Here is an 11,670-nt window from a genome sequence, read left to right as displayed (position 1 = left end):
CTACCGCTGAGATCCTTGTGGCGCAAGACTCTTCCGCCCGCCCTTTCGAGATAATTAGCCCCGCCGTTTTCTCCTTGGCTTAGAATAACCTCAGTTGAGGCTCCATACCAGTCAATCCGTGCTAGAGCACAGCCCCCAACAGGCAACAACGCTCATCAATTACTCGTGTCTGACACATTGCGTCAACGCCGTCTCAGGCTCACCCTAACTAATTTCCCCTTTACCCTTGTCCGTGCTCCCTGCATTCCGTTTTCCGCATTTGGCCCGACCTGCCAATATCACCGCTTCAATTGGGCAACGCTCGGTCTAGAAAAAATGCTACTAGACTGTCGCCCTACGTTACCGTTGCGGGGAAAGGGGTCGGGGGGTGGGGGTTGTGAGATATAATCACTACATGTAATTATTACGGACGAGATGAAGATGAGATGACTGTGAGTTGATTACGTCAACTCCATGTGGCGTAGGACACATGACGGAAAATCTCAATTTCCTAATCTGATGCCTTTACTGAGCTGCGTGCCTCTCTCGTCCCACTGTCTCATTTCGGGGCAAGGACATGTCTCCTCCAAGGGTGTTCTTCTTTGAATCCCAACATCCTTTGGATCTTCGAATTCGATATGGGAGCTTCGTGCTCTCCCATCTCTCGGCTGAAGGGTGTTGAGGGACTCACCCGCCCCAGGAACTCTGTCGTCTTCTCATTGTTTGTCATCTCGTTGTTGGTGGCATTGTAGACTTGCCAGCCCAGGCCGTCGAACGAGAGGCATAAGTGGCACATCTGGCCAAGGTCCCTGAGATCGGTGTATGACCAGCCGTGGACGTCCCAGGACTCTGGATGCTCAAGATAGCTCCCGAAGCTCTTGGGATACTGATCCGGCTCGATGATGGCACCGATGCGAAGGCAGTAGATGTCGACGCCAAACCGACTGGCGTAGCTCTTGGCTACGGTTTCACCAATAAGTTTCGATAGGGCGTACGGATCAGTTGGGTTGCATTCAGTGGTTTCGTCTATAGGGAACGAAGTGAACGCACGACGTCCCTCGGCAAATGTGACGCCGTAGACGCAGATGCTGCTTGCCAGGATGATCTTCTTGATGCCAAGCTTGCATGCTGCCTCGACAACGTTGTGGATGCTGACAACGTTGGTCTTGAAAACCTCGTTGTCGGGTGCCAGCAGTGGTCGGGCGTAGCCGGCGAAATGAATGATCGCGTCAGGAACCGACGCCTTCTCCAGAGGCTGAGTCAGATGAAGCTGCGTATGAAGAGCGCTGTAGACCTGTCCAGAGTCGGTCACGTCGCATTTCATCGTATGGACGAAGGGGTTGTCGAGCGGGACGATGTCAAGATTGATCACATCGTGGCCGTACCGCAGGAGCTCCTGAATGACGTGGGGGCCAATGACACCTGAACCTCCAGTGAAAATGACGCGCTTGCCCATGCTGACTGCTTTCTTTGGCCCGATTCCGGAAAAAGTCTTTGCTATGGCGACTTTTCTTGGTACGGGGTGTGACTCGGATGGATGGCGTGTTTTTAAGTGGTTGACGGGTATTATGGCGGTCGAGTTGGTTACTAGTTCATACAACGGTCCTCAAGGTTGAGCTAGCAGAACCAGGCCACAGGATAAAAACGAATATACTCCACAAGCGTCAATGCTAAGCTGCAGGTAGACTGAAGCGCCCCTGTCAGCAAAGTCGGAGGTAGTTATGAGATAATAAGTATGCGGAAGTCTGCTCTCTCCATTGCCTGACTGATGAGGCGAACCTTCTATATAGTAGGTCTTTCCCACCCATACTCATCGTATATCTGGCGGGCTTGAAGCCAATCCTTCTTGACAGGAGTGAGACACTGCGTGCCTTTTGCGATAGGGTGACGTGACAATAACACACCAAGTGACAGTTCAAGATAAAGCGTTGTGAGGTATAGGAATGAAGTAGGGGTCGTCCTGCACGGACCATCGATCCGGGCATGGTCCAAGCTTTTCCGCCCGGAAACCGATCACTGCACTCACTAATGGGTGGGTAATCTGTTAGTCATTTGATTGGCCAGAAGCATCTAAGCTATCAAGACGCGGCTGTAGTCCCTTGCAGACGTTATTCTCCCTGCCCGTGCAACACTCTAACCTAGCCCATACAGCTCTAATATTATGCCGTGTAGTTCTTAACCAAAGTTATGAGCAGCACGAATCTCCTATTGGATTTGATGTTGCATTGCTGGCCCTTATCTGGTGATGCGATGCCATTTTGGTAGCAACGCTAATTGTGACACAAGTATCACCTCGTCTCCCGACGGTTTTGCAATCAGCCAGGAGACACCAGGGCTCGGGAACTTCGCTTCCTCTCGTATTCTTTTCTTGGTTTTCAAACTACACCGCTATTTATTTACAGTGAAAGAAGAAAGAAGTCTAAAAATGCTGAAAAGTTACATTATAGGCATCTGTTGCCTGGGTTGTGGCCATGCATACACCATCATGACATGTCCTGCATTCGGTAATCTCCATGGTTCTTGCTTCTCTTCTTCATGTGCTTGGACTCTTTCAAGAAAGGGAAGTAAATGTAAGGATGGAAGATGGTGACGGTACCGATAGCAACGAGCATCATCGTGCTATCGAGGCCCAGAAACAAAGGTTCATTACGCAAGACTTCCAAGGTAATAGCAGGAATGTTCTCCGCGATTCTTGTAGCACGGAGATGTCAGTGAACATCATTCTCAAGTGGGCAGTTTCGAACTTACCGATAACCACAACGAATCACGATTGCAATGTATGCCACGGCAAGGGCATACACAAATGCGCGCACACGTCTGGCCTCTCCATCAGATGCTGCGGCTCGGGACATGGGTTGAGCGTCGCGTTCCATCAAATAAGTCTCGTCACGTGGGCGTGCGCCGGCTGAGAGCGCCGACTTTCGTCTCGCGACGTAAACCAACATGAGACACCCGCAGCAGACCATGTTGGCGACTTGGAAAGCCACGCCTCCAATGACGAGTTTCTCGCCAATCTTCGACATCGTCTCGTCGCTTGATCCGGAAGCCTTGGCTGCTGTGATGGCGCCACCAGCAACCTGGATAATGATTGAGAGGAAATCTGTTCCCACGAAAACCCAAGGATAGAGCGATGGGCGGAGTACCGACCACTGTTCACCATACCAGATGACGATGTGTTTGAAGGTGACAGAAATAGCAGCCGCGATCAGAGTGGGAGCGAGGAGAAGTGTAAGGTACTGTTGGGCGAAGGCATTCAAGTCCCAAGGGTTGTCGGCGAGTTTCGTTCGCGCCCAGTATCCGAGCACCTCGAAGATGGTGCCGATGCCGAGCCAGATTATGAAAGACCACGTTCGGGACCGCATTCCAAAGTACAGCTGAAACACTAGGCAAGCTCCGAATGCGATACCGAAAAACGTTGCAGCAGGCTTTGACAGATAGGTCCCATAGACTGTAAACTCGATAGGACACTGATCAGTGACCTCATCACAAGTGTCGTAAGTCGGGACGAAGCTATCGTTGGTTGCCATGGTTGTGTGCGTGCTGAGCGGCTTGAGAATTTCGGAGATAGCAGTGTACCTGATGTGACGTATATCAGGCGAATATCTGGGTACGGAAGAGGGGATGAGATGTGAACGGCACAAGGGTTAGCTACGGTGGTAGTAAATGAATTGGTGTGCTGACGGAACCGGTTGTATTTAAGAACTGAGCAAAAACCAACCTCGTATCAAAGACAACAAGCCAAGTACATAAAAGTGAGGTTGGGTGCCGATATAGGACATCTCAGACAAATAATCTTTGACTCCTCCTGCGTCTTCAACATTATAGGTTCCAAATGTTCCAGGATGTGACGTCTGTCAATAGCTCGACGGGGCAACGCGAGGTTGAATGGTGAGGCGTCGTCCATGGCTCCTCGACAAAGATGACGCGGTCAGAACAGCGAAGCCACGCTTGGCAAGGGATTTTGGGCAAATAATATTTCCCGCGTGCAGTTTAGCGCCGTCTGGGTCACGAATCTCAGCTGTACTAGGGACCGCAAAATGCAGGATTGAGAAGCCGCAGCAGATGATCCAACAGATGATCGGCGTTGGCCAAAGACGAGACGCGGTAGTGTAGAGGCTTTTAGTATCAGATCGACCGACTCTTCATAGCACACCCTCATGAAACAAATGTATCAGAAGAACTGCACAGCCAAACTCCATCGCCGCGATTCAAGTAAACACTTGACCGTTCGCTGGACTCCTGAATAGAGGATTTCCCTAGGCGACAGGCCTGGAAAAGGGGGCGGCAATGCTGTAAAGAGGGGGTATATCACGGTGGCTTACCACGCCAACCAATCACGTCAGGTGCGTGTTTCATCAAGCCCAGACACAGGCTGCTCAGATCAGTTGTCAGTTTGCAACGCTCGAGGCACGCCTCTCCCTTACATGAGCTACCCCAGCTGCCTGCTGTTCATAGGAATCGTGCTTCATTAAACTACTCTTGGCAAAAACTTTCGGACTCTTAAAAATTTCCGGCCCCGGCTTAGCACACTTTGGGCTGCGACTCCCATTCGACGTCGCTAGACTCCAACATCTTAGATACAAACGGCTAGAGCGTTGACGAATAGAGAGAGTTTGAGAAGACACAATCCCACATTAGGATGCATCCATTATCGTGCCGTGCCGCTCTTGGCAAGGGAAGATGACACCCGAACACGGCTAGGCACCAATCAGGCCCACAAAATACGCCTCAGCCTTTAGAATCTCCATATCCCGTCACGATCTCACAGCCCCCCCTTCACCTTGCCAACAGCCTCCGGAATACGGCAGGCTCATCGTTGCCCGTCCCCGACTCGTCGCCCGCAACTTTCGTCCTTTCCTTCCACTTTGGCTTCATCGCGAATGCTGAGTATGGAAACCCCGCAAGCTCAAGACTCGGTTTCAGCCGTCAGCCAGGCCGTAGACGCCATGCCGAGCGAAAGGAATCTAGCGCGCAGGCCCGCGTGTGTCGAGTGCCGGCGGCGGAAAATAAAGTGTGACCGAAAGTACCCTTGCTTGTCCTGCATAACGGTGTGTTTACCCGTTCGAGGAGTCCCGCGTGCTTCCCGCCGCTAACGCTTCTTCTAGCTTGAGCATGAATGCCTGCAGCCCCCTCCTGGGCCACATCGAAGGCCAAGGCGGCGCAATCACCACGAGCTCTACGACAAGATTGCTCGTGTTGAGTCGCTCCTGCGGCAGTACGTTGTTCCTCCCCAGCAAGGCAACGACCAAGATCTACCCTCTAGCCTTAAATACCAGACGGAGTTTTCTGGTGGGCTTGAAGATATTCAACAGTCTATTGCGACCGCGCGGCCTCAGATACAACGACCTAAAGGCACGCTTGTTCAAACTTGGAATGGCGGTCTTGAATTCCGCGACAGCAAAGCGATGGCTGTTGTATTTGATGACGTAAGTCACTCTCACTAGCACCACGATACTCATGACGATAAGCATCATCTTGAAGAGCTTAAAGACGCTTACGACTCTTACAAAAGCACAGTTACAGACAATACGTGCCCTGATAGATGTTGAGTTCGATCAGGCAGCATGGCTGCCGGCTGTGGAGGTCCCCGACAAGGGACGACAAAGCTCTGATGCCGGTATACCTTTCACGGCTCAGTTGTTAGCCTGTGTTCCGCCAATACCCGCGATTGAAGTTCTCTGGAGAGTGTTTCTCGAACGCGTGGATCCCGTCACAAAAGTCATCCACGTGCCGACGTTTCGGATGCGCATCGTTGATGCTATGAACGATTTCACCAATGTTCCGTTGGATACAGTGGCTCTTCTCTTCTCTATATTTCTGACAGCTTCCGGGTCTTTATCGCGACAAGAATACTGGGATATGTTGGGTCAAAGCAAGAGTGATGCTATTGATGACTTCACCCTCGGATTCAAGTTGGCTCTTACTGAAAAGAACTACCTGAAAAACCTCAACTTGGAAGTACTCAGGAGCCTGACGTTGTACTCGGTAAGTCCCTCACAAGCCAGTTCCGTCAAACTACAAGGATACTCAAGTGCTAAATCCAATCAGTTATTCCAGCAGACTCGATATGGCTCGTGCGACCCATGGGTTCTGAATGGCGTTGTGGTTAATATCGCCTATCGACTTGGCCTACACCTGGACGGATCGCATGCTGGCCTTTCGGTGTTCGAGTGTGAGATGCGGCGGCGTCTTTGGTGGCAAATTGTTATTCTGGAAACAAGATCGGGCGGGGCTTTTGGGACCGGCTCACATTTGCTGCCAACTCGTCAGAATACTCGCATTCCCCTCAATGTCAACGACGCAGACCTGAGCCCTAACATGGCTATGGAACCTCAACCTAACAACGGCCCAACTGACATGTCATTTTGCATAGTGACTTACGAAGCTAAGAAGCAAGTGTTGGCGAAGCCTCAGCTATTATCGATTGACGATTTGTTGTGGGATCAAATGCCGTCGCCATCTCATCCATACGGCAGTACCTCGACGGAGTGCTCGGGGACGATCAATGTGCTTCAAACATTTTCGGAAGATGTCAATAGGGTTCTTTGTCCACTGGAAAGAAGACTCTGCCCCGACCCTCTTGCTAACCCGTTACATGCCATGGCACAATGCGGTCGAGAGGCGCTGTCGAGGATGATCGAACTCGTTGTTACACCGATGGAGGAGGCATCCGAGTGGGGAACCGAAGTACTCGGTCCAGACGACAACTTCTTCCGCATAAGCCTTGCGGCGAACGAGGAGGCGCTCCGTGCAAGGAAAGCGGCTGGCCACCGCTTTGCCTGGTACGCAGACATCGATTTCAAGATGCAGGCGTTCTACTATCTGGGCGCTCAGCTGCAGAATCGCATCTCCGGGTCTATGGCTGACAGGGTCTGGTCGGTAATAGAGGAGACGTATGCTCTCCACGAGGAGCTTTGGGAATTGAAAGACAAGGAGAACATGACTCTAGGTAACTTGCTTCTTGCCGCGTGGGAAAAGCGCATTATGCACTTCTCGCTGAGCCAGGTAGTGCTGCCAGAACCGCCTTTTCTGAGCAGACTGCGGGATGAGGTTATGGTAATCAAGGCTGAAGCGTTGGGTATCTTCTAGTCCAAGAAAAAAAAACATGGTTGTTTGTGGCCAACATTGGATATGTATTCACCGTGGTGTACACAAGTATTCGCTATAAACACGTTTGATATCACTCGTAGTGGACGTACTTGACCAGTGTCACGCTGCATTATACATGACACTAGCAAGAGATCGTGTTATGGTCTCGTGCCAAAGTAGAGCAGAAAACCATGTCTGTGGCACAGGTAAACCGTCTGAAGCATAAAGAGTCACAACTGGGTTACATGACAGAGAAATGTTTCGATATGCTGGTGGCAGCGTGCCTTAAGGGAAATAGAAACGAGATCAGTAGCTTGGAGGCACCTCCACAGACTGTTGTCAATATCGGAATGATCCTAAGTGGCTTGGGATGTTCCACATTTACTGTGTGATTGGGAAGTTGAGAGATAATGAATAACCCACGAACGTAGACCTATTGGTCCCTCAAAGCGGCCGCAAAGCACTTGATCTCCCGGAAGCCACGAAATACGACATAACAGGAATGACAGTCGTGCTCCTGAAGCGTACACTGTTCTATCATTTCCGATATGCAGAAGGTAATCGTACTTATCAGGTTCCCCCCATCGCCATAGCTTTCTCCATCATGCCCCAGAGTCCCTGAACCCTGTTGCCTGACAGCCAGTAGTTACCCTTTGCATCTTTACCCACAATAGTAATTCCATCAGTGAAGTTGTACGGCCCCTGAAAACTTTGCACAAAGGACGGCACCAAAGGAGTATTATCTCTCGGCTGTATGGCAGCAGCCGATAAATCGAATCCAAATACGTTCGCTTTTGTCCAATTAGAGAACGCAATCAATTGCATAGAGCTCGCACCGAAAAACGGCGGTGCCCTGTTTTTTGGGTCCTGTCGCACGAGCGAGGCGTAGGCTTCAACCTGCTCACGAGAGCCTTGCTCTTTGATCGACCGACGAACTTGAGACGCTAAGTGGCTTAGTGGTTTCTGGAGGACATCTTTTGCGGGCATGAGGGTGACTAAGAAGCCAACACAGTTGCTGAGGAACGGTCTGTTGGGTGGTATCACATCCTTCAACACAGGTCGCCATTCGTAGGCCTGCTGAACAGCAACCTTACGAAAGAGGTCTGTTAACTAACGCACGTGTTACTTAGGGTGTGTCACTCACCAGTCTCTCAGTGTCTTTTGGAAGGTTTGACATCGCCAAGCGTGTAGCCCACGCAACGAGAACGTCACCGTCACTCAAAAATGGGGTTTCGTTTGTTGCCTCCTCAGTTACGATCTCAAGTTCAGCTAAAGCCTTATCTTTAAGCCTTTTTAGATATGCCGCAGGCATGCAGACCGTACGATTTTCTTTGCTACAGACCGCGAGGCCGTAAACATTTTGAGCAAGCCAAGAGATAATACCAGGCATAGACAGGCGCTGATTGGCAAGAACATGGGGCTCAGTCGGGCTTTTGCCAGCGTTCTCCAAGGCGTAATCATCGGGGGCAAGAGGCTTCAGGATCTCTTCGTCTTTGCCCTGCAAAGCAAATGTCCAGGCCTCTAAGAGAGATTTCTTAGCGACGGCGTCAAAAGTCAGGTGCATCCAGTGTAGCACGATAACTGTTGAGTTTTTGAATGATATAACTCGGAGGCCAAGTTCTGGTCGGTCTTCGTTAAGATAATCGTTTAGCTTAGTTGGGATGCCAGGGCCATAGACAAGGTCGAGTAAGTCGTTAGGGTTTCCCACAACTGCAGGTCTGCCGTCAGACGGTGGATGAGGGATTTTTGAACCAGATGGATGGTCCTCCACCGCCAAGTCACTGAAGTTGACGTGGTCGAATCCGATAGCTGGACGTTCTGGAGAGAACGCTTCCGGAATGTGGTGTTCGAGTTCCCCACGATCCTGTTCAGACCGTAATTAAAGGACAAGTCCTGAAGATTGCGTGCAAGTGTTTCTTACGTTCCGTCTAAGCCTGGCTCCTAGTTTGGTCCAACCAGGGCGGCTGACTACGCTTTCAAGAGAGTTGCGAAGCCTCTGCGCATCCAGGACATCGTCAAATACGAGCAACGTGTACAAAACGAACGTTCTGAAGATTATGGTGTCGTCAAAAAAACCAACGGGAACAACGCGGTCGGTCGGGACGTGTTTTGGCACTTTCGATTGGCCTGAAAATAGCCCAAACATTCTCAGCTTTGCGGCACAATACTTGAGAAGCGTTGTGTGTAATGATGGATAGAACGAGATTGAAGAAGGAGAAATCAAAGATCCCCGAAATAGAACACTGCATCCATAAAGTAAGTTCTGGCGAAATGGGGCCCAATGCACTAGAACGTGGCCATGGAGCAAGCCCCAATGCAGCCTTTGATAGATAGCAGACTGTTGGACGTTTTGAGACCCCGGCTCTGCCAGCTGCATGTTCATGAAGAATGCTCCATTCCTTACAGGGTTCTCTATCCATATTGAGTGAAACGTCAACTGTGTGCAGGGGTAAATTGATGTAGATACTAACTGTCCCTGGATCGTTGTGAATAACCTTCCTGACGGCAAAGTAATAAAAAGGTGTGGAAGTCATTATACCGAGTCGACGGAAAAGGTCCTTCTTGATTCTGGCAAGATGATCGCCTTGCAAATCCATGAATGGAAACAGCAGAACTCAATTGCCTGCCGTCGCCTGTTGGTTATCACTGCAAAAGGGAGCGGAGATCTTTGTTGGCCTTTCATTGACCTCTCAGTAGATATTTTGGCTCAATACGACGGTGGCAAGGGGTCTCTAGAGTTCTCCACTGAGGTAGGTGGATATGACTGGCCAGCCAAAACTCAGGGCCGAGGACTGTGGACTCTCAAATCAAACGCGAACCAACAGTTCCTCTTATAAGCAGCGTTCCACTCCACCCTGCCGAAGGCTCTTCAAGATGGAGTGTGGCTCCTTTTGATTTATGGTTTCGTTGGTTCGCCTTCCTGTAAGAAATGCTTGGACGAGTCCAGGTGACATAATGAGTCCTTAGTATGCCAGGTAATTGTAGTAAGCTGATGTGTTGCTCTCGTACAATACTTAAGTTTTCTACTCCCCAAAAGTTCTCAGGCCATTTTTGAAGAGTTTCACGTGCATCACTTTGCCTCACATCCCTCGTTGATAAGCGGTTTCCAGTGTTCCTGCCCCCCTGTCCTACGCAAACGGTTCACGCGTTCCGGTATGGAGTCTTAAGCTGTTAGAAGCACAGACTGTGAGCGCATCTGGGAAATTGCTCATGGCCTTCCACAAGTTTCATTCGGGAAATCTTCAAGAGCTATCCAGGTCATAGCATACATTTTGTCTGCCCTGTCAATCATCGTGATTGCCATTCGCATCTACGTAAGGCTCAAGCTGTCCGGATCGGAACGAGCTTGGAGATGGGACGACACGTTCGCTTTCGCTGGATGGGTATACCGATTTATTGCCAGTCTTAAATTGCAGCCTGACGATTTTATTAACTTCTACAGGTTCCTCTTTGGCCTTCGGTGGCATTTCTCACTCTCGGAACATACTGGAGACCTGGTGCTCATGATGCTCAGTTTCCTGAGGGAACGGTCATCTACTATCAAGTTAGAAACAAAGGGATGTATTCTATTTCGAAGTTATTTATTTCGCCACCTCGGTTTTGACGAAGCTTGCCATGGTTATCATGATTCGTCGACTGAGCTCAACCGGACTTCACTCCTAAATTATCTGGGAAACACGGCAGTACTTGGAATTAACGCGTCTATCTGCATGGTCATCATGTTTGTCAGCTGTTTCTCCAATACCCGCTCTCTGGAACGAGAATCTGTGAGTTTTTTCTTCAAAACCCGACTTCCGTTCCAACTGACGATTGTCAAAGAGGTTACTGCCGCATGCCACAGGGGCGGATGATTGTAAGTTATGCCGGCTCTGTCATTCTGGCCACGGTGGACTGGATGTGTGCAACCACGCCTTTTTTTATGATCCAAGGGCTGCCAATGCCAAAGCAACGTAAAGTGTCACTTCAATCCTTCTCGGCCTGTGTATATTTGGCAGTGCCGCCGGTCTAGTGCGAATGGGATATCATCATGCTTATGATACCAAAACATATCCAAACGCTAGGAATCCTAGAATCAAGCCAGGCAATGGCTTTCACGTACAATGCTGAGGGTGAACAGGAGAATAGACGCGTAACAAATGCCTGGTGTTGGTGGTAAATTACTTGAAAACAAAACGAATAACGATATTAGTTCGAAACATTAGCTATGAAAATACTTTTGCTGATTTTCCCAAGCCATCTTTCAGTCTCTGCCACATCATGCATGCAGAAGACATGCCAAGTCCTGGGCCAAGGTCCATAATAACAGCTAGATTTTGTCGTGAGCTTTAAGTGACAGAAACACCATAGTGAGAACTCGAAAGACCATACCTTTCGTCTGTGCCAGGGTTTGTGCAATTTTGCAGAGAGTAACGGGATGCCTCGAGTACCCAAGATTCTCATTCCTAAAGGTACGATAGTGACGTTACGAAATGAAGCTCAGCACCCCACCGCGCAGCCGATCCCTCAATACAACCTTCAAAGATCGGCACACAGGGGCTGAGATGGTATGTGCGTTGCTTTCTACAATTACCGGTGACATCTGACGGGTAACTTGCAAAGTAC

General features: G+C 49.9%; 4 protein-coding genes across 4 annotated transcripts; 2 read left to right on the top strand and 2 right to left on the bottom strand.

Annotated features, from left to right (window-relative positions):
* Positions 1-538: 538 nt before the first annotated feature.
* ColSpa_10004 (dTDP-D-glucose 4,6-dehydratase) lies at positions 539-1,435 on the bottom strand (the record flags this gene model as incomplete). Its single annotated transcript, XM_049276216.1, has 1 exon — positions 539-1,435. The coding sequence occupies one exon, from the start codon at positions 1,433-1,435 to the stop codon at positions 539-541; it is 897 nt and encodes a 298-aa protein (XP_049132173.1).
* Positions 1,436-2,462: 1,027 nt separating this feature from the next.
* ColSpa_10003 (uncharacterized protein) lies at positions 2,463-3,506 on the bottom strand (the record flags this gene model as incomplete). Its single annotated transcript, XM_049276215.1, has 2 exons — positions 2,463-2,670; positions 2,728-3,506. 2 exons carry the CDS (start codon positions 3,504-3,506, stop codon positions 2,463-2,465), a joined length of 987 nt encoding a protein of 328 aa, XP_049132172.1.
* A 1,878-nt stretch (positions 3,507-5,384) lies between these two features.
* On the top strand, positions 5,385-6,017 carry ColSpa_10002 (aurofusarin cluster transcription factor aurR2; the record flags this gene model as incomplete). Its single annotated transcript, XM_049276214.1, has 3 exons — positions 5,385-5,405; positions 5,503-5,964; positions 5,985-6,017. The coding sequence occupies 3 exons, from the start codon at positions 5,385-5,387 to the stop codon at positions 6,015-6,017; spliced, it is 516 nt and encodes a 171-aa protein (XP_049132171.1).
* Positions 6,018-6,579: 562 nt separating this feature from the next.
* ColSpa_10001 (uncharacterized protein) lies at positions 6,580-7,068 on the top strand (the record flags this gene model as incomplete). The annotated part of the gene is made up of 1 exon (XM_049276213.1): positions 6,580-7,068. The coding sequence occupies one exon, from the start codon at positions 6,580-6,582 to the stop codon at positions 7,066-7,068; it is 489 nt and encodes a 162-aa protein (XP_049132170.1).
* Positions 7,069-11,670: the final 4,602 nt, after the last annotated feature.

Source organism: Colletotrichum spaethianum (assembly GCF_022836535.1).
Source record: "Colletotrichum spaethianum MAFF 239500 DNA, contig32, whole genome shotgun sequence".
Classification (NCBI taxonomy): domain Eukaryota; kingdom Fungi; phylum Ascomycota; class Sordariomycetes; order Glomerellales; family Glomerellaceae; genus Colletotrichum; species Colletotrichum spaethianum.
This window is presented reverse-complemented; position numbering and strand designations above follow the sequence as displayed.